Below are 26,720 nucleotides of genomic sequence, written 5' to 3'. Positions count from 1 at the left end.
AAATACTTTTTTAAAAATCATTTTCTTTACCACCTTCCTCATTCTAAGCCAGTCAGTCAGCAGGCCTAAGAAGTCATTCCTCACACTTCACTTTGCCACACATTGGCAAATACAACATGTGGAATTAGAAATGGTGCTGAAAATGATTTGCCAAAATATGGAGGGAACAGGAAGCGGTGCCAAAGGAGTGAATCAGTCACTGATTGGGCACAAGGAGGCAGCTGTTGAAGGCAGCAGCTCTCAGGCCTCACTGGGTTTTTTTCCAAACTAATCTTTTCTTCACAGTCTCTCAATTACCAGGTTCAGTCTGCACCTGTTAGAACAGACAAAGAAATTGAGAAGAACAAACTGGGCCTCGATGCTCAAATCATAGCAGTGGAGCCTATGGAAATATTCTGAGAGGTGGATCTGAAGTTTCCAACTCCTCCCCTGACATAAGTGTGTGTGTGTGTGTGTGTGTGTGTGTGTGTAACTTCTTATTTACAAAAACTACACAAAAAAAAGTGATTTCGAACACCTGAGAGCCTATACAAGCTCAGGTCTTTGAAACATCAGATGTTAAATGGGGTAAAGAGAAAATGGATCAAACTCTCTGACTCTCATCTTCCCAGGGTGGCACAGGGCATATGGCTCAGCACTTCAGTCGTGTCCGCCTCTTTTCAACCCCATGGATGTAGTCCACCAGGCTCCTCTGTCCATGGAATTATCCTGGCAAGAATACTGGAGTGGGTTGCCATTTCCTTTTCTAGGGGATCCTCCCAACCCAGGGATTGAACTAGCATCTCTTGCATTGGCAGGCAGATTCTTTTCCCACTGAGCCACCTGGGAAGCCCCTTGTCTATATGGTAAGGAATAAAATTAAGAATATTGCATCTCCCAGGATCTCCCTGGCCCCCGGCTTCTGAATGTGGCCTGCATTCTGCCAGTGAAACTTAGTATCGTGAGATTCGGGAAGCACAGACAGGCTGAGTTTCTCAGGTAGTGGACACAAGGGTTCACAGACGAAAATCTTGGCAGCATCCTTGGGTTCCCAAGACATTCCTTCCTCTTGGGTTCTAGAGGAGCCATGATGTCAGCAGTGGCTACTACAGGTCCCTCCCTCTCAGAGTCAGGGGTCTGCACTGACCTGAGCTCCCCCAGGCTTCCTAACAGTTTGAAGATATAATTCTCTATAATAGAGTAGAATTGTAATAAATAACTCTGTGTAGGGTGTCCTCAGGGATTTCTATTTCCTGAATGAATTCTGACTAGTACAGAAGCTCCTCACCTTTTAATGTCAGAGACAACCTCATTCAGGTACCCTCAGAAATTCCCTCAAACGCACAGGAAGTTAGAGGTCAGGAAAAAACAGGGAACCGTGATTAATGTCCAAATAGAAACTTCTTTCTCATCACATAGAAAGGGAACTGAAAGTCTGTTCTAAAGACTCCCCTATTTAGTAATCTCAGGAGAATAACCAATCAGTGCCTTAGGACTAAATGACATCATATGTTGCTGGGCAACACTTGGGTTGAAGGTGCTATTATAAGATGAAAAATGCAAAGATGTGTAGTCTCTGAGTTTACTATGCATTTATTGAGCATCTTGTAAGAACAAGCCATTATGCCAGCCAGCAAAGGGAAGGCATGGAAAGGTCATTCTTGATTAAGTGTGATTACAGGAGGTTGGGATAGAGTTGATGATGAGCCTGCAGTATAAGACCACATGATAAGCAGCGCAGCTTACTCTGTAGAACTCTCATCTGGCTCATTCCACTATCTTTAGGAAGCACAGTCCTCAACAATGTTAAGGCAGAACTGTTCGTGCATCCTCCCAGTGATATAGAAGTCCCTATCAGAGGATGTTCAAAACTCTTAGTTACACTCAACCATGTATAGTGTTGACTCTTACGAATTGTGAGGAGAGTTGTAGGGCAGGGTAAGGCCTCAACAGTGTAGAAAAGAGTATGAACTATCCACCCTAAGTATATGTACTGAATCTTAAGCTGTGAACTCACCATCTCATGAGCCGTGGCACTGCCAGGTCTCTCCTCCTTGGAAGTATCTGGATCCCAGCCTTTTCTGGGTGGTTTAACAAGTTTTCTACTTTGCTATATTTTCAAAAACATGAAGGTCTATCAACATGACATAACTTTCTGTACTCTCAATGGTGAGCATCAAAATAAATTCTTTGAATCAGAACTTTCATCACGAGGAAAGAATGATAAAGCATTCCTGCAGGTTATTATCTTTAATCTTCCAGTTAAAATAAGCTCTGCCCTGTATATATATTCATCTATCTGAGTCTTCAAAAATAGATGTGTGCCCAACAGTCTTCTCCAATCTCGAGTGATATGTGAGTAATAAGAATTAGGAATAGGCTCTCTCTTTCCTATCTACTGTCTCCAGTAACCACAACCTATGTTCCAAGGTACAGCTTTCCATCTCTCTCCAGCTTTGGGTGTGTTGGAACCCAGTTTCTCCTCCAATGTTCTCTATATACTAAAGAGCCAAGGATCCCAAGCTCTTGGACAGAATTGGCCACCTTGGAGTTTAAGACACTTGAGGAGAATCCTCAAGTAAAAAGTGGCATCTTAAGTGAAGCTCTGTCACTCGGCACTGCCAAGATTCAGGCATTTCTCATAGCCTGACACTGTACCTTGTCTTTATATGATCTGTTGTCCCTTAAATAAATTCCCCAGCTGTCACAGCACAGAACCGTGATTTGCCATTAACTCTCACCTTAGGATACTCCCATTGATTCTATTCTCACTAATGTGCTTCAGGTAGATCCCTTTCTAGAACTTGGCTTGAGTTGGAAGAGTCTGTGGATGATTGCCCACTATTCTTGAAAACTCAGTTTTTCATTCTTTTTGTTTGGTTGTGAGTTTGTTTGGTTAATTAAGAAGTTCCTTTTCATTTAAAGCACACAGCTTCTCCTTTCCTGGACCCTTTGCCAGAGTGTTTCCCTTAGCAGCAGCAGTGTCATCTCAAAAGATTTTTCTGATTGGCTGCAGCTCAACTGATTTTAAATTTTTAATCAGTCAGATTCTATGACACCCTACATTCTCTTTTCTCATATTCCTGTCTGTTCTAATCCACCTTGAGCTCTCATCAAGACACTGACTCTCATCGAGACACCGAAGAAGAAAATGGCCATAACCAGGGTCCCAATATTAGGACTTTTCATCACTGTCCTGATCGGCCTACAGGAATCGTGGGCTATTAAAGGTAAGTGCTGAGAGAGTTCAAAACTAGGAATAAATAAGTTCTGAGAGCTTCGGAGAAATGAACTGTGGACATTTGCAAGACAGTCTTTAGAATGAAAGAGAAGTGTGATAGGTGTTATGTGGGTCTAACTCTAGAATTATAATAAATTGTAATTGGAAGAGTTCTCTCCTCACCATGAATTGGAGTAAGTAAAACCAAGAAGTACAACTAAAATTAGAGGAGCAAAATTGAGCTGTGTACTGATTCATGCTATTGACTTTGATATAAACCAAACTTGCAGGGAGATATTTTCTGACAGGCATTAACAAGTTAACTTTCTGTACTTTCATTTTTCATTCCTGGAAAATTAGTAAAAGTTAAAACATCCCTGTAATTTTGTGAGGATTAAATCAGAAAAAATATCAGAATTTCTTGGCACCTGTTCTAAGCTATTTTTACCTTGGTAGCTATTTTTTGGCCTATGAATCCCATCAGCCTATTTGGAGCACAATATTATATTGAAGACCATTATAAAGGAAAGCCATCAAAAAGCAACCATCCACCCAAGGGAGGGGGAAGGGCAGATATGCTGATATGAGTCACATTTAATGGACAGCCTCTTGGGACAGTAACAGCCCCAATTAGAATGGAACTTACAGGGCTCTTTGGTCACTATTGCTTAGTAATATTTCCCAGAGAGTGGAAAAGCGAGTAAAAAGTGAAGAATCTGATGTTATTCTCTCCCATCTTCAGAGCAAATATTGTGTGGGTTTATTATGGAAAAATATTCCTCACCTGGAGTGACCCCCAAAGAGGGTGGCAAGGTGGCAGATAGGCTGGAAATAAGTAAAGACTCGTGATGACAGATGTAGGTTTCTATTGCCCAGAAAGAGCCATATATGAGGATGCCTACCATAAAAGATAACTTCCCCTGGAGTGAAAAGAGGAAGTTAGAATGTGTGTGTGTGTGTGTGTGTGTGTGTGTGTGTTTATAGCTGCAAATGCGAAATAAATCCCTACGTTTATCAATGTACAGTTGGAGTTTAAAACCCACCTCTCATTTGCATACACCACAAAGGCAACATACTATTCAATTGTAGCTTTCTTATTTGAAATCAACTATTCTTTAGTACAGATTATTCTCCCTGTCAACCATAATAGAATGTGTCCCTTAATGACAGTCTAATTTAAAGATCTTTAAGACATAAGGGAATGGTGATGAGGTCAATCCAAATATAATCATCCCCTCAGAGGGATGCAGGATGTGGGTATGGATACAGAAAAGTCAGTGCTCTACAATGCTACAAGGTCTCACACTTAATTATTTGGGTACCATCATCTCCATTCATACATTTCATGGCTCTGGTCCTTAAACACAAAGCTATTTCTGATGCTAAAGTGCTTGCTGTAGTCCTGATGATATACTAAGAAATTACTTAAAACTAGTCTCATTTCATCTTAAAAACAAACCCAGCAAAGAAACAAAACCACAGTACAATATAATAGAAAACCTACATACAAGTAGATAAAGTGATCTACTCAAGATCACTAGGTGGCTGAATGAGAATTTGCGATTTAATTTCATTCCAAGTTCATATACAACTTTTTAAACAGTGTTTCTTCTTAGAGTTGCAGTGCTCTGAGACATGCCCTGGGATTCTGGCTTAAGGAGATTTAATTTCTAAGTCAAGAGTGTGAGGGAACATTTCTCTTATAAGCGCTGCTACTGATTTCTAAAGAGGGAATCATTTCTCAGTCAGTAACATGGATTCAAACAAAAGCTTCATGAAACTCCGGGTTTTCAGCCCTCATTTCCTTCAGCCCTCACACTGTCCCTTTGCTTCTCCACCCCTAGCTCTGCTCAACACGAATGTCCTCCACGCAGGCCTTGTCTTCCAACTTATCCCTACTCTCCATCACTCCTTCCCACATGGCCCTCTCTTTCTACCACCCCGGCCCACATATGTGCATCTCACATCCTGGGTTCTTCTCCATCTTCCTCTCCTGGTTCCCACCCTGACCCCCTTTCTTGTCTTTTCAGAGAATCATGTGATCATCCAAGCTGAGTTCTATCTGAAACCTGAGGAATCAGCCGAGTTTATGTTTGACTTTGATGGTGATGAGATTTTCCACGTGGATATGGGGAAGAAGGAGACGGTGTGGCGGCTTCCAGAATTTGGACATTTTGCCAGCTTTGAGGCTCAGGGTGCCCTGGCCAATATGGCTGTGATGAAAGCCAACCTGGACATCATGATAAAGCGCTCCAACAACACCCCAAACACCAATGGTACCTCTGCTCCAGTCCTCCTAGACTTGGGAATTGTAGCTTTAAACAGATGCTTGAGCTCTTTGCGTTTTGTTACTGAGACTTTCCCCTCAGGGCCTATTATTGTCGTATGCAAACCCCACATTCTTATGCCACCAGCCCAAGAACTTCAGGAGTTTTCTCCTTTCTTGATGTGCTAAGATCTTGTCTTTGGCAACCACAGTCTGTCATAAAGCCTTTGCCCTGAGTCCATGCTGGGGGAGCCAGGAATGAGGTCCTTGAATATGTTATGCCCAGTACCGGTTCCCTTTTCATGGGGGAGGGAATAACAGCTGGGTATCTGAGACCATGGCATATATTCCCAAGACAGTTTTAGCTGCTATGTCAGCCTCAATGGGACGAAGAGGGGCAGGGCTAAGCAGGGAAGGCTAATTTCTGTTGCTTGTGTCCCAGTTCCTCCAGAAGTGACTCTGCTCCCAAACAAGCCTGTGGAACTGGGAGAGCCCAACACACTCATCTGCTTCATTGACAAGTTCTCCCCACCCGTGATCAGTGTCACATGGCTTCGAAATGGCAAACCTGTCACTGATGGAGTGTCACAGACGGTCTTCATGCCCAGGAATGACCACCTTTTCCGCAAGTTCCACTACCTCCCCTTCCTGCCCACAACAGAGGATGTCTATGACTGCAAGGTGGAGCACTTGGGTTTGAATGAGCCTCTTCTCAAGCACTGGGGTGAGTACCGTCCTTCAGTCTCCTTTACTTCATTGTTCCTCCTGTGATGCGTGTGTCTGGTCCTTAGGGACCCCGAGGATCTGCTTCACGACTGCTCCAGTTCTGGTTTCTGGTCTTCTCCCATTGCTCTGCTTTCCGCTCTTCTCGTCTATAATTCCCTGACATCGTCCTGTCTTCCTCTCATTTAATTGATGAAAAAAAAAAAAATCTTTTGACTAAGTATCATATATTTTGTGCTAAGTGCTGCTCCCTACCACATGCATTTCTTATGTACTCTGACTTATTTTTCCCCAGAGTATGAAGCTCCAGCCCCCCTCCCAGAGACCACAGAGAATGCAGTGTGTGCCCTGGGCCTGATTGTGGCTCTGGTGGGCATCATTGCAGGGACCATCTTCATCATCAAGGGCGTGCGCAAAGCCAACACCGTTGAACGCCGAGGGCCTCTGTGAGGCGCCTGCAGGTGAGTCTGCTGTGATCAGAGGATGACATCTCTGGAATGATTCAAGCGGAGGAAAAGAGTGAGGAAAAGGACATGCGATGCCTTTAAAGGAAAACCATTCCAAAAGTCATGGTTCCTGATTTATCACAATGGACAGAATCAGACATTGTCATCATCTGATATTCCAAAGCCCTGCATTCCTACACCCCATTCCATACATGTCACCAAAGATCATGCCTTCAGTCTTGGAAACTATCTCCAGTACCCAAAATAGTTGTTTCACATTAAAATAGTGAGTCCAGTGATCTGGGAAAGCCAACCTCAAGATTACAACACTTCCTGGCTTTATATTTCCTGAGATAAGACATCAGCTTTGAAGCATTTCCAGAGTGTCACTTTTTGGGGGTTTAGGGTAACTGTATGAAGTGGAAATGTCTTGGAGACCCATGCCTGCTTTTGCCCCTCCGTTCTGGAAAAAAAAAAAATGGTGTCAGAAGATCTAAGAGAAAATGAAACATGGCCTGCTGCTTCATTCTTTCACGGAAGGTAGGAAATAGCAGTTCATGTTGAAAAGGTTGCATTTATGAGAGGTCACACAAATATTAAGAGACTTTTCCAAAGTCAGGGGTTAAGGAGTAAGAGTAAGGAATCTGAAGATAAGAGCTCAAAATATTCATTTTAAACTCTATAGTAACTATGTGTGTTCTGCTACAGGTAATGGACTTTGTTACAGAGAAGATCAATGAAGATATTTCTGCCTTAATAGCTTTACAAACCTGGCAATTCTCCAATTGTTCACCTCACTGAAGACCACCATGCTTCAGCACTTCCCAGTCCTTTACTTACCCTAAGAGTAAGATGCCTTCCACAATCTCCAGACTCTAATCTCTAGTTATTCCCTGTCTACTGCTCCTTCTTGTATTGGTTTTCCCTCCATTTTCCACTGTCTTCTTATTATCACCATGTAATGCCTTTGGAATGGACCCCATAGGATCCTTTTTTTTCCTGCTACAGAACCTTTGGAAAGTTCTATGGGTGCATCTCTTGTACACTTATTACTTGGAGTTTCTTCTAACTGTGATTGTCATTTTTCTGAATACAGTAAACTTCAAGTGGGTCTCAGGTTGAAGTTTTTGGTGTCTGAGTCAGTTCTTCATGGAGGCTGGGGAATATAGGTGATCCTTTCATCTTCAAAAGTCTAAATGGTGAATGTATCTTATAGGCTTTCTCGTTAATCAGAAATATCCTAGTTCATTAGAACTCTAGTCTCATTTGGAGGATCTGCCAGCAATCCAGTTCTCATGGTCTGGTCCTCATCTGGAAAACACTAGAGTAAGGTTTATTTGTTGAGAGATGACTTAACAACAGGTTCATAGTCTGGTTTGGATTCTTATGCCTCTGAATCAATGAGATATTTGGATCATGAATAGAGTGAATCTCAAACCTTAAGGCAGATTCTGATAATGGAGGACACAGATGGTGGGGAACAGATGGTGGTGGAGTGGTGAGCACAACAGAAGCTCATCCATATACGTAAGAGGGTTGGCATATTAGCACCGTGCATTTTAGGCTTAAGGAAGGATGAGATTGGACACTGAGGATTGGCATTGACTATTTTCTCAACATGTATGTGTGTGTGCTAAGTTGCTTCAATCATGTCCAACTCTGTGCAACTCCGTGGACTGTAGCCCCCCAGGTTCTTCTGTCCATGGGGATTCTCCAGGCAAGAACACTGAAGTGGGTTGCCATGCCCTCCTTCAGAAAATCTTCCTGACCCAGGGATCAAACCTACGTCTTTTGTCTTTTATGTCTCCTGCACTGGCAGGTGGATTCTTTATCACTAGCACCACCTGGGAAGCCCTTTTCTTAACATGTGGTGGTGGTGGTTTTGTTGCTAAGTTGTGTCCAACTCTTGCAACCCCATGGGCAGTAGCCTGCCAGGCTCCTGTGTCCATGGGATTCTCCAGGCAAGATTACTGGAGTGGGTTGCCATTTCCTTCGCCAGGGGATCTTCCCAAATCAGGGATCAAACCCAGATCTCCAGCATTGCAGGCAGACTCTTTACCTTTTTTTAACATAAACTTTATCTTTTCTTAACATAGACTGAAGCTAATTTGTATCACATTGAATTATTATGAAAATAAATAAATAAATAAAAATGCAAGCAAATTTAGATATCATGCTTAGTGATAGTAATATTCCATATATTATAAATTCCCCTATTTTTCTTCAAAATTTTAAGAGAAGCAAAACAAAAGCAAGCCAAATAAAGGCAGCATGACCTCAAAAGGATAGCAGAATATGCCATCACAAAATATGCCTCTTTGGCATAAAGATTATTTTGAGCCAATAGGTGATTTTAAATAATAGAACTTAAATTATTTGTTGCCTATAGGAGTCTACTATAGTAAATATTTCTGGTTTAGTAGAAACTCAAATACAAAAAATTAAGCCACTTGGCTAAAAGAGATTAATCCCTCTTCCCATAAAGTATTTTATTTGGTACCAAATGGTTTGGTTCTTCACAGCCCTAATTAGATGCATATTTCAGTCTCTGGTTATTTTCCTTCTGATAGTTATCAGTTGTCCCCCTGATGAGCTGTGTTCTCTCAAGGGTCTTACAGGTATTCACGGGAACTCTAATGCAGTAATACATCGGAGATCTCATTGTGCTTTGAGAAACAGGAACATGAACAAGAGGATGAACAGCAGGAAAAACTTCTTCAAATGTGATTTCGTAACCTCTTAATTTCACAGTGAAATGAGTTACCCTAATGATGACTGAGAGTGTGCTAGTAACAAATATCAAAACGTGAGAGGATGCCCGAAAGGGGAGAGACTGTTAAAGTGATTACACAAGGAGGCCATTAGACTGAGGTGGCTCAAATGCCTTGGTAACCAACATAAGCAAGCCTAAACCCAAGTCAGTTCTAATACCTGTTAATGCACTCATATCCCAGAAAACGAATTTATGAACAACCAATCACAAACACCCACTTAACGCTTTTTCAACTCAGGCAGCCACTTAAGTTATAGCTAGTCAAATAATTTTCTTTCTTTCCTTCTGCCTCGGTTCTATAAAAGTTTTTTCCCCAACTTGTGTTCGTGGCGTGCTCCTAACCACTTTTAATTTGGCACTGCTGGATTTGAGTTCATGTTCCCTCAAACCAACTCTTGAAAACATTTTGATGGGCCTCAGCTTATCTGATTATAAATGATGTTGTATATTTAATTTTTGTTTAATGCCTTCATCGCAAAGTAGATTTTTTGGTTGGTTTTGAATTCTTCAGCTTTGACGAATTTTCTTGATATTTGTAGCAGGGTTTTTTGAGGGTGGGGAGCATACCTTGGAATCAAAGTGATACTATTCATGGTAGCATCCAAAAGATGACAATTATCAAGGAATAAATCTGATAAAAATGAGTAAGATTTCTATAGTTAAAACTACAAATCATCATTAGGAGAAATTAATGGATCTACATAAATGATTTGAATATAAAGTTTGGAGAAAGTAAGAGTATTTTAAAGATAACCAGTTGTCTCTAAATCTATATTCAATAAAAAATAAATGGGAAAACAATGGAGACAGTGAGAAACTTTATTTTGGGGGGCTCCAAAATCACTGCAGATGGTGATTGCAACCATGAAATTACATGACGCTTGTTCCTTGGAAGAAAAGCTATGACCAACCTAGACAGCATATTAAAAAGCAGAGACATTACTTTGCCAACAAAGGTTTGTCTAGTCAAAGCTATGGTTTTTCCAGTGGTCATGTATGGATGTGAGAGTTGGACTATAAAGAAAGCTGAGCACCAAAGAATTGATGCTTTTGAACTGTGGTGTTGGAGAAGACTCTTGAGTGTCACTTGGACTGCAAGGAGATCCAACTAGTCCATCCTAAAGGAAATCAGTCCTGAATATTCATTGGAAGGACTAATGCTGAAGATGAAACTCCAATCCTTTGGCCAATTGGTGTGAATAACTGACTCATTTGAAAAGACCCTGATGCTGGGAAAGATTGAAGGCAGGAGGAGAAGGGGATGACAGAGGATGAGATGGTTGGATGGCATCACCAACTCAATGTACATGAGTTTGAGCAAACTCTGGGAGTTGGTGATGGACAGGGAAGCCTGGAGTGCTGCAGTCCATGGGGTCGCAAAGAGTCGGACATGACTGAGGAACTGAACTGAAATGAAAAATCTCATTAACATCATGGCAAGGGATTTTGTTTGCTTGATTCCTTGCTAGTTTTATTTCTTCAGTGTTTTGGGGTTTTGGTGGTGGTAGTGGTGGTGTGGGAGGACTGCCAAGCTGATATTAAAAGTTTACATGTAAATACTATAGTCTTAGATTGACCAATAAAATTTTGAAAAATTAGGAAAAAAGCTAGGAGAAATAAATACAAGATAATGAAAGCTATATGAGTTAATGTTGTTATATATTAATCTAGGGTGGTGTTGGCTCAAGTATAGACAAACTGCACAACAGAACAAAAAAATTCTAGAAACAGAGCCCCTCACAAACACAATGCTCTGGTCCATAGTGAGACTGCAGAGCAATGGGGGAAAGAGGGTATTTTCAATCAAAGCCACTAGGTCATTTGAATGTCTATTTAAGAAAAGTTACTGTGACACATACTCAAATGTCAATAAAAACCAATTTCAGATGGATTGAACAAATTTAGTAAAATTTAACATTGAAGCAAACCAGGCCTTGGATTTCAATTGCTGGATAATCTAAATTTATTTATCATATGTACGGCTACACAGATTGTCTATTTTGAGTCAGCTTTGGTAAATCATATAGGTAAATCATATGGGCTTTCCTGGTGGCTCAGAAGATAAAGAATCTGCCTGCAATGTGGGAGACCCGGGTTTGATCCCAGGATTGGGAAGATCCCCTGCAGAAGGAAATGGCAACCCACTCCACTATTCTTGCCTGGAGAATCCCATGGACCAAGGAGCCTGGTAGGTTACAGTCTATGGGGTCACAAACAGTCAGACACAACTAAGTGACTAACACACTTTCATGTGGTAGATTAAAGAAGACTACAAATTCTTTGGCATTTACCTCATGAAGACATAGATTATATATCCCTTCCCCATAAATCTGGACTGACCTGTACTCCCTTAGATCATTAGAATGTGATGGAAAAGACTCCACACAAATTTTGAGGCTAAGTTTGACTTTCCTCTCTTGGGAGTCCTGAGCCATCAGGTAAGACGTTTGTCTTCATTGCTGATGGTGTCACATGGGATTCCATGCAGGAGAGTGTGTCCAGTGTCCCAGAAAAGCCTCCAGAGGACCCCAGCCCCAGTCACTGTCTGATTGTAGCCACGCAAGACACTTTCCGTGAAAACCACCCACTAAGCCCAGTCGGCTCCCTGAACAGAGAACAATCCTCAAACAGCTTTAGTTTTAAGTCACTAAGTTTGGGATGATTTGTTACACAGAAATAGATCATAAAATGTAATGTTTTTCAGTGAATTTCACCTAAAATATCAAATCTACTGGCACAAAATTCTTTATATTGCCCCGTACGTGGAACAACAGACTAGTTCCAAATAGGAAATGAAGTACATCAAGGCTGTATATTGTCACCCTGTTTATTTAACTTATATGCAGAGTACATCATGAGAAATGCTGGACTGGAAGAAGCACAAGCTAGAATCAAGATTGCCGGGAGAAATATCAATAACCTCAGATATGCAGATGACACCACCTTTATGGCAGAAAGTGAAGAAGAACTAAAGAGCTTCTTGATAAAAGTGAAAGAGAGTGGAAAAGTTGGCTTAAAGCTCAACATTCAGAAAACGAAGATCATGGCATCTGGTCCCATCACTTCATGGGAAATAGATGGGGAAACAGTGGAAACAGTGTCAGACTTTATTTTTGGGGGGCTCCAAAATCACTGCAGATGGTGACCGCAGCCATTAAATTAAAAGATGCTTATTCCTTGGAAGGAAAGTTATGACCAACCTAGACAGCATATTAAAAAGCAGAGACATTACTTTGTCAACAAAGGTCCATCTAGTCAAGGCTATGGTTTTCCCAGTGATCATGTATGGATGTGAGCATTAGACTATAAAGAAAGCTAAGCACCGAAGAATTGATGCTTTTGAACTGTGGTTTTGGAGAAGACTCTTGAGAGTCCCTTGGACTGCAAGGAGATCCAACCAGTCCATCCTAAAAGAGGTTAGTCCTGGGTATTCACTGGTAGGACTGATGTTGAAGCTGAAACTCCAATACTTTGGCCACCTGATACGAAGAGCTGACTCATTTGAAAAGACCCTGATGCTGGGAAAGATTGAGGGCAGGAGAGAAGGGGATGACAGAGGATGATATGTTTGGATGGCATCACCAACTCAATGGACATGGGTTTGGGTGGACTCCAGGAGTTGGTGATGGACAGGGAGGCCTGGCATGCTGTGGTTCATGGGGTTGCAGAGAGTTGGACACGACTGAGCAACTGAACTGAACTGATGAGTATCTTTTTAATGTATGAAGGCTCTTTAGGAATATTTTTGCATTCTGGATATTAATCATTTGTAATTTAGATTTTTGCCCTATTTTTAGCAGCATTATAGGTGATTTGTTTAAAAAATGAAAGAAAGAAAGGAGACCTTCTAGTTCTGTTCATTTTCTTTATCATGCATTTAGTTTCAATTGCATTTATTTTCTTTTTATTATTTTATTTCTTCTATTTTTTCAGTTAAGTTTACTTTTCCTAGATTCTTCAGTTAAAAGCTTAGATCTCTGAATTTTATATGTTTTTATTTTCATATAAATATATATATTTATATTTTAAACCTATAAATTTCCCTCTGGAGATTGCTTTGGTTGTATATCACAAATTTTGAAAGTCTATTTTAACATTCCAATAGTTTTCTAATTTCTCATTGAATTTATTCTTTGATAAGCTATGGATTATTTAGAAGTGTATTACTTCACTTCCAAAAAGTTGGCTATTATCTCAACTAAATATTCCTAATTACAGAATACAGAAAACTCAAGATAAAACAAAGAAATGAAGTAAAGAAATCTACCAGACACACACATGACTAAAATTCAGGAATAAAAATTAAAACTGTGATTGAATCTTGATGAAATTCTCTTGTTGGGGCTCAGGGAAGTCTGTCCCCAAATATGGCACCATGGTATATTGATTATTTTGAATTAATGTTACTTATGAAGTGGCTAACGCAAGAGAGACACTCTGACCCTCCTTTCTGTCTCCCTAAAAGCAGGAAATAATCTCTCATGCAAAAGATGTGATGGGGAAAAAATAGATGATTAAATAGTTAATCCCAGTAGGGGATTGTAAGTAAAAAATATGAGAGACCCCTGTAAATTAATGATGACTTGAGAAAGCAGGTTCACTTAACCACAAAACCAAACAGGCTTGCTTAGTAGCAAAACCATGCAACAGTAACCTAAGACATGCCCCCAGACAATAAAACAGTGGTGTCATAAGACCCACATCCTGCCCAGTGAGCTCAGGAAGTTAATGATCCCTAGGACATGCTCTCTGCACACATATAAAACATTCAATTGTAAACCAGCTTGACTACTTAGGGACAAGAAAACTCCCCCACTCAACCTGGAGGAGGAGCTAATGATGAAAACAACATGTCTACTCAAGAAAGACAAAGATGGTCTTCTCCCCCTCCCCACTTTTCCTTTGATTATGAAATTGTAGCTCAGGAAGTTCTTGGGTCGGTCTGGGCATGTCAGGCTCACCCGCCTGTAAACCTCACAGGTGTCCTATTCTAGTAAATCACTTCTTATCTACCACTTCGCCCTCTCACTGAATTCTTCTCTGCACTGAGGCATAAAGGACTATGGTACCGGAGCTCTTTGGAGCCCTCTGAAATGACAACAATCGGTTCAGATGGACACCCTGCTTCTGGAAGACACACTTAGCACCAGAGACAGGAATTCAACCAAGAAGTCTGTATAAACAAACTCTATTGCTTCTGTAATTTACCACCTCAAGCCCAAATTCTGTTTAGATTCTTCACTATTACAGTGCTCCAAACCTAAGTTTCTTTGTCCTTTCAATTACTCACAAATGTGTTTCTTTGTCTAAAAAGCGTAAAAGCCACCTGCTCTGGCCATCTCTTAGATCCTGTTTCTATGAGACTTCCATGCACGTGAGTTAAAATTAGTTTTTTTTTCTCCTGTTAATCTGTCTTGGGTTAATTTTATTATTAGCTCTGCCAAAAAAAGCTAAAGACAGATAGAAAGGGAAATTCCCACCCCCACTTTTTTCTACTTTTTTTCCTTGAAAGCAGTTGCTTCTTATTCCAGCTTTATTTGAGAAAAACTTTGTAAAGAAATGTTGGTAAAAGGTATTCAGATGCAAGGGAGGCTCTTAAGGTTGAATACAAAAGGGACCAGGAAAGAATGAAGATAAAGTACTGCCTTCAGTTCAGTTCAGTTCAGTTGCTCAGTTGTGTCCGACTCTTAGCGACCCCATGAATCACAGCACATCAGGCCTCCCTGTCCATCACCAACTCCCAGAGTTCACTCAAACTCATGTCCATTGAGTTGGTGATGCCATCCAGCCATCTCATCCTCTGTCGTCCCCTTCTCCTCCTGCCACCAATCCTTCCCAGCATCAGGGTCTTTTCCAATGAGTCAACTCTTCACATGCAGTGGCCAAAGTACTGGAGTTTCAGCTTTAGCCTCAGTCCTTCCAATGAACACCCAGGACTGACTGCCTTCAGTACTGGGAATTTCCAGGCCAAGGATCAGGGGCTGAGGAAGCTACCAAGAAAGGTATTTTCTGCAGGAGCAAACCTGCAGAATCTCTTTGTGGATTAAAAGTGCAGGTAACACTTCCATGCTGGAGAACAGCTGAAACAGATGGTTTTTCTTCTTATGAGTGTCATTATATGCACTTCAGTTTAGGAGTCCTGCAGGAGACAAAGAGCGTTGTTTTATTAATTCTACAAGCAGCTTCTTTTCCCCTCCTCCAAAGGATCTCATGCAGTACAAAGGATCAAAGCAGTACTGTAAGAAGTGAGAAAAAATTCCTAAAAATCCCTGAGCCAAAGCTACTTGAGAGAGCTGGCCTTTTACTAAGTGTCAAGAAGAAGTTTAGAATTCAAAATCTTTCTCATTATGTCTGTCTCCTGTCTTGTCATCTCTACGATCAGTTCTAGGAGACCAAGTGTGTGTGTGAGTGTGTGTGTGTGTATGTGTGTGCACGTGCGTGCTTGTGCCCATGCACTTGCTCAGTCGTGTCTGACTCTTTCCAACCCTAGGGAGTGTAGTCCCCAGGCTCCTCTGTCCATGAAATTTTCCAGACAAGAATACTGGAGTGTGTTGCTATTTCCTATTCCAAGGAATCTTCCCGACTCAGGGATCAAACCTGTGTCTCTTGTGTCTCCTGCATTGGCAGGTAGATTCTTTACCACTGAGCCAGAGACCAAATCTATCTCTAAAAGAAGATTAAAGGGCATTACCTGTTGGCTGAAGTCCAGAGTGTCCTGGGAAACAGAAGGGAAGGTATACGTATTTACAAGATATGGAGGCAATTCTGTTACCAGATTCAATGTCCTCAGACCCAGAGGACAAATTCTAAAATTTCTCTACACTGCAACCCACAGCACATGATGCCAGGGCAGAAAGGAGAGCGACACTGAGAACTTGTGACCCATGAAGCTTCTGCCACACAAATCCAGTATAATTTCATCACCCTGGGTCTCTTCCTGCATTTGTCCCAGGATCTCCATCCCTAATCACCAAGCTTTCCCTTATCTCTACAGGTCATAACCTCTTATGTTTCAACTATAAGTAATCAAGGACTATTGATTTCTGGATTTCCAGGAAATCCAGAAATCAATAGAGGAAATAAAGGTTTTGTACAGTGTCATTGAGACAGAGAACTGAGCAAAGCCATCTTCCTTCTTTTCAAAAAAAAAAGCCTGTGGGTGGGGCCTCAGCTGCAAACAGGCTCCTTACCTTTCTGATTCCTGAAGTGGGTGAACAGCCCCACCACAAGGAAGAGCAGACCCAGAGCAAAGCCCCCAGTTCCACTCATCATCTTGCTCTGAGCAGAGTCAGACTGTGCCCCTGAGAAAAGAAGCTAGTTTTAGTGATTTTTATCTGAAATCCAACTTCTCTAGTTGAGACTCTGAGACTGAGAGCTTCAGGAATGAGGGAGGGCAGCTGGAAGAACTAAAATAACTGACCACTGCTAGAGACAAAATTTAAAAATCACACTGAGTAGCTACAAGGTTCAGATACTGACTCACTTCAATATCACAGCCCAGACATAAGGCCCCATGACTTCAATGCCATAATGGATGAGAAGTCAGGGATTGAATGAAGTTAAGTATCTTACCTTAGATGACAGTAAGGTTGGACTCCTCTCAAGTCAGGAAATGTTCCTACATTAGAGAGGATGTGCCCTTCAAACAACAATGAACTCAGAGCAACAGTATCAGAAGTACAAGCCCAATCTAAGGCAGGGGACGGGTGCCCAGGGCCATGCAGTTACCATGACTTGAGATTTCACAGAGCTTCAGATTGGGAACACCTCTTTTCTCCTTGTCAGGCAGAATTGTCTCCCCTAAGGGTACAGGGATTTGGAGAAACTATCTCAGGATAAACTATTAGAGGATTTCTATCACAGGATATCACACGGCTCCCCCAGTAACCTCAGCTGAAGGACAGGAGCACATGAGCAAATGAACACATGATGTAGGGAGAGGAGACACCTGACACTCAGGGGTAAACAAGCCCCATCCATGGTGGGTGAGGAACTTACGAGACCAGAAGGCTTCTCACTCCATTCCACTGCGATAGGGCTTCTCCAGCTGGGGTGCTCCAGTTGGCAGGTGTAGACCTCTCCACTCTGAGGAACTGTTTCAAGCATCACCACGGTCTGGAAGGTCCAGTCTCCATTCTGGATCAGGTCTGTGGAGATCACCCCAGCCTCCTCTTCCTGGCCTTTCCAGAACGACCTGACTTCAACATGGCCCAGATAGAAACCATTCACAGAGCAGACCAGGAGGTTGTGGTGCTGCAGGGGCTGGGTCTTTGCAGGATATACAGTCACTGTAGGCTCCACTAGGAGAGAAAAGGCAGAGGGAATAAGTGAGGAAAGCAGAGTAAATCTCCCTGGCTGCCTTTCTGCCCCTAGTCTCTAGTCCCATGCTCCAGTCTTGGCAGACCTTTCTGAAAACTGGCCATGTGACCCAACAGGAATTAGAACCATGAGCCTAGACTTTAATTCTTAACAACACGAGACTGTTAGATTTCAGAGATGTGGAGGAAATTTATTTTGTTTTGTTTTTTCATAGCCCCAAAGAATTATTCATTATTGAACTGATGTGTTTACCAATCTTTGCAAGGTATTTAGGGTTGACTAAAAAATTAGTCACAACCTGTAAGTAGAGAGCTATTTTATTTGGTGGGAATGATAAGGTATCTGAGCCTGGGAGACGGAATCTCAGTGGCCCTGAGAAAACTGTTCCGAGGAGGTGGGAGAGGGAGTCAGGCTATATACAAGTTTGCAACGAAGAGGACAGGCAGTCTAAACACCAAAAATTTAGTGTTATTCTATGTATGGGAAGATGCAAGAATCTGGGATTATTGAAGTCATTCCTTTCATATGCATCTCCGCTATCTGAGGCCAGTATCCTGCATATTTACAGAGATAGTTTTGTTTCTTAAATTCCCTTTGAGCCTTCCCACTCACACTGGAGAGCTGAAATCGCTGATGACTGTGACATCCTTAAGTTCCTTGTGTAGAGAGTGGCACTGCTTGTCAGCATGGCTCAGAAATCCACATTTGAAGGGCCTGAATTGCAGATAGCTGTGACATTTCTTGCCCACTCATGTGGCAGGAAATATTTCATTTAACAATAACTTATTACTTAATGCATGATTTCTGGAGCTAGAGTGCCTTAGTTCAAATACTTGCACTGCTTTGCCCAACTATAAATGGGATAATAATACTAATATGTGTATTAGGGCTGTGTGAGGATTAATGCACCTAAAACAATGGCTGGAACTTAGTTTTCAAAATACTTTAGATATTTGCTATCTTCTTTTACTTGGAGAGAAAACGTAATTCAAAGCAGTGTGGATAATTGGGGAACAGCTTGAGGTAGATGGGAAGATGGAGAAAAAAAATTCCTGAGAATGCTACACTCATTAGCATTAGAACACTCGAGAAAGTGATCTAACTCTGGGAAACAGGAATAGACAAAGGTGATTCTGAAGCTTTATGAGTTGAGTCCCAAGAAAACCCTGAGCTCTGAAGGAGAAGGAAAGGAGCAAATAGTCATTTATTAAAAAAAAAAAAAAAAGCCACCTGCAATTACACTCAGTTAATCAATTTCTCTCCTTTGCAAAATTAAGTGAAAGTAAAAGTGTTAGTCACTCAGTTGTGTCCAACTCTTTGCAACCCAACGGACAGCAGATCTGTCCATGAAATTCTCCAGACAAGAATACTGGAGAGGGTAGCCATTCCCTTCTCCAGGGGATCTTCCCAACCCAGAGTTTGAACCTGGGTCCCCTGCATTGCAGGCACATTCTTTGCTGTATAAGCCACCAAGGAGGCCCCCTTTGCAAAATAAGCAGTCTTTTTACTGAACTTTTCATTTTATTAACAGTCTCTCTTTTTTTAAGCTGACGTTTGAGCTAAGGGTAGAGTCTGAGATTCATTAATATGTGTGCTTAGTGCCCAAGATGACCCCCACACCACCAGCGACAGTAAATACAATTATTTTTTTTAAGGTGAAAACTGTTGGAAAAGCATTTTTATAACAACACAAAATGGCAAATGTAAGACTGACAGCAAATTTTCAATAACAATTTTGCAGTAATTTTATTAAATATAAATGTTTAAATTTCTAACATGGAAAATAACAAACAGAATCAAAATATAAACTACAAACAAGATAAAATACTGAATCGAATACCAGAAAAGTGTTTATTATAATGCACAGAGAATCCATAAAGCCACTGAGAAAAACACAAAGATCTAAGAGATAATAAACTTTAGATAATTCTTAAAGTTGTAATAGATGTTTGCCAATAAATATGTGAAAATATTCAGGAACCTTAAAAATTAAAGACATAAAATAAAAACAAAATGATATAAAATGTCAACTATTTGGCAATACTGAAAAAGATCTAACAAAGGGAAATGTGAGGTAAAATGTTCCCACTATAAAAAGAAGTAACATTAAGCTACTTAAATACAACTAGCATTATAAAAATAGTAACATCAGTATGTTAAGTCAGTCAGTTCAGTCACTCAGTTGTGTCTGACTCTTTGTGACTCCATGGACTGCAGCATGCCAGGCCTCCCCAAGAAAAGAAGAAACTGAAGTCGCTCAGTCATTTCCAACTCTTTGCAACCCTGTGGACTGTAGCCTGCCAGGCTCCTCTGTCCATGGGATTCTCTAGGCAAGAATACTGGAGTGGGTTGCCATTTCCTTCTCCAGGGGATCTTCCCAACCCAGGGATACCCAGGTCTCCTGCATTGCAGGCAGATGCTTTATCCTCTGAGCCACCAGGGAAGCATTCCCAAAGCTTGCTCAAACTCATGTCCATCGAGTTGGTGATGCCATCCAACCATCTCATTCTCTGTTGTTCCCTTATCCTCCTGTCTTCAATCTTTCCCAACATCAGGGTCTTTTCAAATGAGTCAGCTCTTCGCATCAGGTGTCCAAAGGATTGGAGTTTCAGCTTCAACATCAGTTCTTCCAATGAATACTCAGGACTGATTTCCTTTAGGATGGACTGATTGGATCTCCTTCCTGTCCAAGGGATGCTCAAGAGTCTTCTCCAACACCACAGTTCAAAAGCATCAATTCTTTGGAGCTCAGTTTTCTTTACAGTCCAACTCTCACATCCATACATGACTACTAGAAAAACCATAGCTTTGACTAGACAGCCCTTTTTCTGCAAAGTAATGTCTCTGATTTTTAATTTGCTGTCTAGGTTGGTCAGGGCTTTTCTTCCAAGGAGCAAGCATCTTTTAATTTCATGGCTGCAGTCACCATCTGCAGTGATTTTGGAGCCCCCCCAAAATAACATCTCTCACTGTTTCCATTGTTTCCCCAATTATTCGCCATGAAGTGATGGGACTGGATGCCATGATCTTAGTTTTCTGAATGTTGAGTTTTAAGCCAACTTTTTCACTCTTCTCTTTCACTTTTATCAAGACACTCTTTACTTCCTCACTTTCTGCCATAAGTAAAAAAAATTATAATTTTGGAAGGTGATTTCAAAATCATTTCAACCATGTAAAAATAATACATCCTAAGAAAACCAAAAAATGAATAAAGTTAGACCTAAAAGACGTTTCAGAAAGATTGGCAGGCAATTCTTTACCCCTGAGCAACCAAGGAAGCTCCTACCTTCTAAGAGCATAAAATTTAATGAAAGTGATGGACAAAACCAACCAAAAGAGGATTAATTTTACACGGGAGTCAGAAATGTCAGAAGAAAAGTGTGGAGTTCTAAAACAAAGAATACTTACGTTAGATTGTCAGAAGTTCCTGAAGAATGACATTTAAGATGTGAGCTAAAAGGTTATGTTGATATGAGCTAGAGGAAGAGGAGGTGTGTGTATGTCTGGGGGCAAAGGGAGGCATATTTTAGGTAAAGGTAATAGCATGTGTAGAAGCTTAAAAGAGATGTACTTCTCTTTGAAACCAGAAAAAATAAAAATAAAAGCAGTTCACTGAAGCACAGAGATTGAGGATGGAGACTGAAAGATTCCACTAGAAAAATCACAGGAACCGAGTGCTTAAAAGCTTGTAGGTGATGTTAGAAATTTGAATTTATGCTAAATGTAATGGGAAGCTTCTGAATAGTTTCAAGGAGATTAAAACCATGATCTCAATGCACTTCTACCTTTTCTGCGTTTCCAAATTGAGAAAACCATATTTTTCTTAAAACAACAAAACAAAAGTACTTTGTGCCAGAACTTGTTTAGCAAATCTGACCTGCTGGAGTGCATACTATGTCACTTTAGTCGTGTCCAATTCTTTGTGACCCTATGGACCATAATCCCCCAGGCTCATCTGTCCATGGGATTCTCCAGGCAAGAATACTGGAGTGGGTTGCCATGCCCTCCTCCGGGGGATCGTCCCACCTCAGGGATGGAACCTTCGTCTCTTGTGTCTCTTGCATTGGCAGGTGGGTTCTTTATCACTTGCACCATCTGGGAGAAGTCAAATACGTCTCAGAGCTCTTAGAGGTTACATGTGCTTCTGTAGTTTTAATATACACTTGTTAAATATACATATATGTGTAAATATATACACATATTTTATGTTTTGTCTTTATGTTTAACTGAATTGTGAAAATGTCAGGAAGAGTTAAACAACTTGTTAAAAGTGCGATAACTAAATGAAGCCCTCTGATAGCATCAAAGGAACGAAAAGTAGAATTACTGCAGAAATTTGAGGCATTTTTCTGAAAATGTGACTTGTAAAGTCAAGTTGCTGAAAGTTAAGAAGTTGTGATGATCAAAGACTCATGAAATTTTGAAAAACATTGCATAAGGCAAGAGATGAAAATGAAGATCTTGAACTTGAGCTCATTGAGTGGATTCAACAAGAAAGTGGTGAATTTATGCAGCTGTCTTGCTTTTGTTTTGTTTGGGTAATGAAACCAAACCAAACCATAAATAACTGTATTAAAAGATGAGTATGAGTCTAGAATTTTTAGAAGCAGCATAGTGTAAGTAAAGTGTATTTTCAATCTCTACACCACTGTCATTTGGACCAGATAATTTTTTGTGACTGTGGGAGTGAGGGCTGTTCTGCACACTGTAGGATGTCTACCATCATCCCTGGCTGTACCAACTAGATGTTAGAATAAACCTCTAGTATGACAGCCAAAAATGGACCCAGGTATTGCCAATGGTTCTGATAGGAAAGGAAGGGAAACAGGTGGGGAAAGGGAGGGAGGAGAGGCCACTGACCACAACTGGTATAAATGAACCCACCAGAAAAAAATCTGTGGTCAAAAAAAAAGCCACTGTTGATTATGGTTCAGCAGAGAATTACATTTAAAAATCTGACAATATTTTATCTGTTGAAAATCTTGACCCTATGTGAAATTTCTGTTTTTTTAGGAATCCTATCCTGCTGGAAAACTGCTTTTTCCACAAAATAAATTTGTTAAGAACAAAGTTTTACCAATTTCTTTGCCTTGCCAAGCAATTACCAAGTCATGTAATTTATCCTTCACATCATATTCTCTCTTAATTTCTCTGCCACTGTCCACTACTTATCCATAGTGGCAAATTATTATAGCCACAGGCATTTTATTCCTGTTCAATGTTCCAACTAATTCATTTTCTAATTTGGTCTCCTAGTCCCAATAATGAAAGTGCATCAGATTACCAGTCTTGGACAGATGTAGAACTCTTTGTAGTCAAGTCCTCTCAGAAAGGGGGAAACTAAGAAGAAGATGACATTCTCATTTAGACAGTTTACACACACACAAAAAAAAAATTCAAGTCCCCAGATTTTAAGACCCTCACTTACAGATGTATAGAACAGTCTTTTGGACTCTGTGGGAGAGGGAGAGGGTGGAATGATTTGGGAGAATGACATTGAACCATGTATAATATCATATATGAAACGAATCGCCAGTCCATGTTCGATGCAGGATACAGGATGCTTAGGGCTGGTGCACTGGGATGACCCAGAGGGATGGTACGGGGAGGGAGGTGGGAGGGGGGTTCAGGATGGGGAACACGTGTACACCCGTGGCGGATTCATGTTGATGTATGGCAAAACCAATACAATATTGTAAAGTGATTAGCCTCCAATTAAAATAAATAAATTTTAAAAAAAAGACCCTCACTTAGAAACAATGGCAGAGAGAAGGACACACTGGATCAGAACAGGTACATTTTACCATGCAGAAATTCCCCAAGTGCCTTCTTTACAGATAAGAAAGTTAGATTTTCTTTTTAATGGCTGAAGTTGCTGTTCACTGTAGCACTGTTAGTCCAGCTCAGGTGTCCAACTTAAGGTTGCCAGATTTAGCAAATACAAATACAGAATGTCCAGTGAAATTTGTATTTCAGATGAACTATCATTGTTTAGCTGGAATTCAGATTTAACTGGGCATCCTGTATTTTATTTGTCAACCCTAGCCCAACTTACTAATAAAATCTCAGAAGGACCATATTGAGTGATTTTCTGTATTCTTCAACACAAACCCAGGACAGTCTGCACGTAGTGTGAACCCTGATGGAATTTTTCAAATAAATGCAAAATGATCGTATATATTGGAACTAGCATTCCTTGCATACTCCTCACACACTAGTACATGTGAACCTCAGAAATTTTAACAGTAATTCAGACTTAACTAAGCCACTATTTACTAATCACAGTTCAGTTCAGTTCAGTTCAGTTGCTCAGTCGTGTCCAACTCTTTGCAACCCCATGAACCACAGCACACTAGGCCTCCCTTTCCATCACCAACTCCTGGAGTTTATTCAAACTCATGTCCATTGAGTTGAGAAGCCCAAGCTATAGAATTAGGAAGTGTAATTTGAAACACGAGCTCATCCACTTGGGTTTTTAACCTAAGTTAAAATATCCAGCAGCCTAATGGATTTAACAATAGTATATTCCTCATAGGATATTGTTAAGTGTGAAATTATTAATCAACAGTGGCTCTTCCTAGTGCTGATCAAGTAAATATTCAATAAATATACTGAAATTTTAATTTGATAACCCTTAAGAATGCAGGCTCAGAAGATATTCTTATTTTTTAACTTCCTGAAGTGAATAATATCTTCATCATCATTTGACTTCCTCTCTGACCTCAATTTATTTCACCCATCAACCTGCTTGCTCTGCTTCAGCCACTCTAACTTTCTTTCTGTCCCTTAAACACAACAAGCATCTTCCCACATTTGGCCTTTCTCATGTTCCCTTTTCTGGAACACTTGTCCCTTAGCTGCTTCACGTGACTGGCTTCTTCTCATTCACATCTCAACAGAATGTCTCTTTATCAGACAGAGCCCCCTAGACACCTGAACTAAAGTTGGATGAATCCCATTTTCTCTGTCCCATAGCACAGACTGTGTTTGTCAGAGCCCCATTGCTCACTGAAATGTTCTTATATTCGCTTTGTGTTGAATACTTATTGGATTGTTGTCTTTCTCTCCTATCATTAGATAAGTTCTACTGATGATAGAGGATTTTCATATCTTATTCAAATAGAATTGTCTGAGCCAAGAACAGAGTCCAGAATAGAGCAGCTGCTCAGAAAAATATTTTTGGTCAAAATGAGTAAACCCAGGATTCTAGGAATGGATCTTTGCAAGAATCCTGGAAAGCAAGAAAAGGCTCAGGGCCAGCACTCTTTTATTCTAATGGACATTACATCCCTTCTACTCCCTGTGAGAAATTCAGACAAATTTCTTCTTTCTCCACCTACTAGTTGGAATAAACATTCACAGGGAGGAAACGGTCATTTAGAAAGAGGGAGAGTTCACTGTTTAAATAGTTCAATGAATCTATAATGGCTGAGGGTCTGTGCCAGCTTTGGGGATTTTCAAATCTGGTGATGGCATGGTTCAAAAAAGAACTGGAAGGAGTTAAAAGTTGATATAAGCAAACATTACTGATTAAGGGAAACAGAGGACATGATGTCCGATCTTATGAAATGTGGGCCTGAGACTCCAAGAGGCTAATGAGTTCCCGCAACTTGCCTATTGGCTTTCAGCCCAATGGGATGGAAACAACCATCACACTCTCTGTACCCGTTCAGGGCACATGGCTTGCCATGTGAAATGGCTGATATTTGACTATCTATGACCTACACAATCAGAATTTCATATAATTTATTCTATACTCCTTGAATTATTGGATACTTGTATGCTCAGGTCAGAGAAAGGGGAGTTGTAGGAGAAACTGATAGCATAGAAAGGCTCAAAATGGATTCTTGCTGGTTACTAACCTGTGCTGGGTTTTCAGAAGATGCCTTCAGTTCTTTAAGGCATCAAAAAACACCCCATATTTATTCCTTTTCTACCTGGTCATTCCAAGTACTAATAAACCCTGCTTCAGCTCCAGGGTACTTTACCCAAGATAAATAAAGAGAAAATTAACTCTGTCAAAGAACATCTAGTACAAGGATTCAAATTTTTATAAACATTGGGGTTTGAGGGAAAAGGAAAGAGGATGATGGGGAAGGTCCCTTGATACATCCTCCCACTGGGAGAGATGGCATCATCACAGATCCTGTTGAGGACATAACATGATCTTTTAGAACAAGTCTCCCTGGTAGCTCAGCTGGTAAAGAAATCTGCCTGCAATACAGGAGACCCTGGTTTGATTTCTGGATGAGGAAGATGCCCTGGAGAAGGGATAGGCTACCCACTCCAGTATTCTTGGGCTTCCTGGTGGTGCAGATGGTAAATAATACATTTGAAATGTGGGAGACCTAGGTTCGATCTCTGGGTTGGGAAGATCCCCTGGAGGAGGGCACAGTAACCCACTCCAGTATTCTTGCCTGGAGGATCCCGATGGATGGAGGAGCCTGCTGGGCTACAGTCCATGGGGTCACAAAGAGTCAGACATAACTGAGCAACTAAGCACAGCATAGCACTCCCTTATTCTTCAGATCTGCCATAAAATCTTCAGGGAAACTTTCCCTTTTTCTTGCACAATTCAATATAATAAAGAGAACTATTGAATGAAAAATTATTTTAACACAATTATTTCTGAATTTTCTCAAATACCTAAAGAGATGGGATGCAAGGCTGGAAATGCAAGACTCCTTCATTGGGAAGGAGTTGAGAAGAAATAGAATATAGATATGGTGGCTGCGTATGTCACTGTCATAGAGACGGCAAGTATTCAGGAACTGTTTGTTGTAGGTTGGAGTCACAATCTCTAAGGGACATGGTCTGGACATAGAGACTAAAGTACTCTTTCTTCTCCCACACTACAATAGCTCACCACCCAAGGTGTGCACTTATATTGGGTCTCTCTGGCCCAAGCCAAGAGAGGGCTCAGCCCCATCATCACTAACAGAGCTGCCATCCAGGAGCCTTTGGAGAAATACAGACATACCATGCTGGCGAACA

General features: G+C 40.8%; 2 protein-coding genes across 2 annotated transcripts in view; one reads left to right on the top strand and one right to left on the bottom strand.

The window, feature by feature from the left end:
* Positions 1 to 843: 843 nt before the first annotated feature.
* LOC133236439 (H-2 class II histocompatibility antigen, E-S beta chain-like) overlaps positions 844 to 26,720 on the bottom strand; it is a 49,489-nt gene continuing 23,612 nt past the window's right edge. Inside the window, exons 7-9 of the mRNA XM_061398459.1 lie at positions 17,426 to 17,707; positions 16,598 to 16,708; positions 844 to 1,214 (exon numbers count right to left, since the gene is read on the bottom strand). Of these exons, the coding sequence (XP_061254443.1) occupies positions 859 to 1,214; positions 16,598 to 16,708; positions 17,426 to 17,707 (749 nt within the window). The 3' untranslated portion in view covers positions 844 to 858. The remainder of the gene's footprint in view (positions 1,215 to 16,597; positions 16,709 to 17,425; positions 17,708 to 26,720) is intronic.
* On the top strand, positions 3,036 to 7,757 carry LOC133236449 (mamu class II histocompatibility antigen, DR alpha chain). The gene is made up of 5 exons (XM_061398475.1): positions 3,036 to 3,209; positions 5,230 to 5,475; positions 5,908 to 6,189; positions 6,484 to 6,649; positions 7,343 to 7,757. Exons 1-4 carry the CDS (start codon positions 3,131 to 3,133, stop codon positions 6,636 to 6,638), a joined length of 762 nt encoding a protein of 253 aa, XP_061254459.1. The 5' UTR covers positions 3,036 to 3,130; the 3' UTR covers positions 6,639 to 6,649; positions 7,343 to 7,757.

Source organism: Bos javanicus, chromosome 23, assembly GCF_032452875.1.
Source record: "Bos javanicus breed banteng chromosome 23, ARS-OSU_banteng_1.0, whole genome shotgun sequence".
Taxonomy (NCBI): Eukaryota; Metazoa; Chordata; class Mammalia; order Artiodactyla; family Bovidae; genus Bos; species Bos javanicus.
This window is presented reverse-complemented; position numbering and strand designations above follow the sequence as displayed.

Coding starts and splice junctions, on each gene's coding strand:
- LOC133236449 (XM_061398475.1), top strand. CDS start 3,131: ATGGCCATAACCAGGGTCCCAATATTAGGACTTTTCATCACTGTCCTG. Junction 3,210..5,229: donor GGAATCGTGGGCTATTAAAG/GTAAGTGCTGAG, acceptor TTGTCTTTTCAG/AGAATCATGTGATCATCCAA. Junction 5,476..5,907: donor CAACACCCCAAACACCAATG/GTACCTCTGCTC, acceptor CTTGTGTCCCAG/TTCCTCCAGAAGTGACTCTG.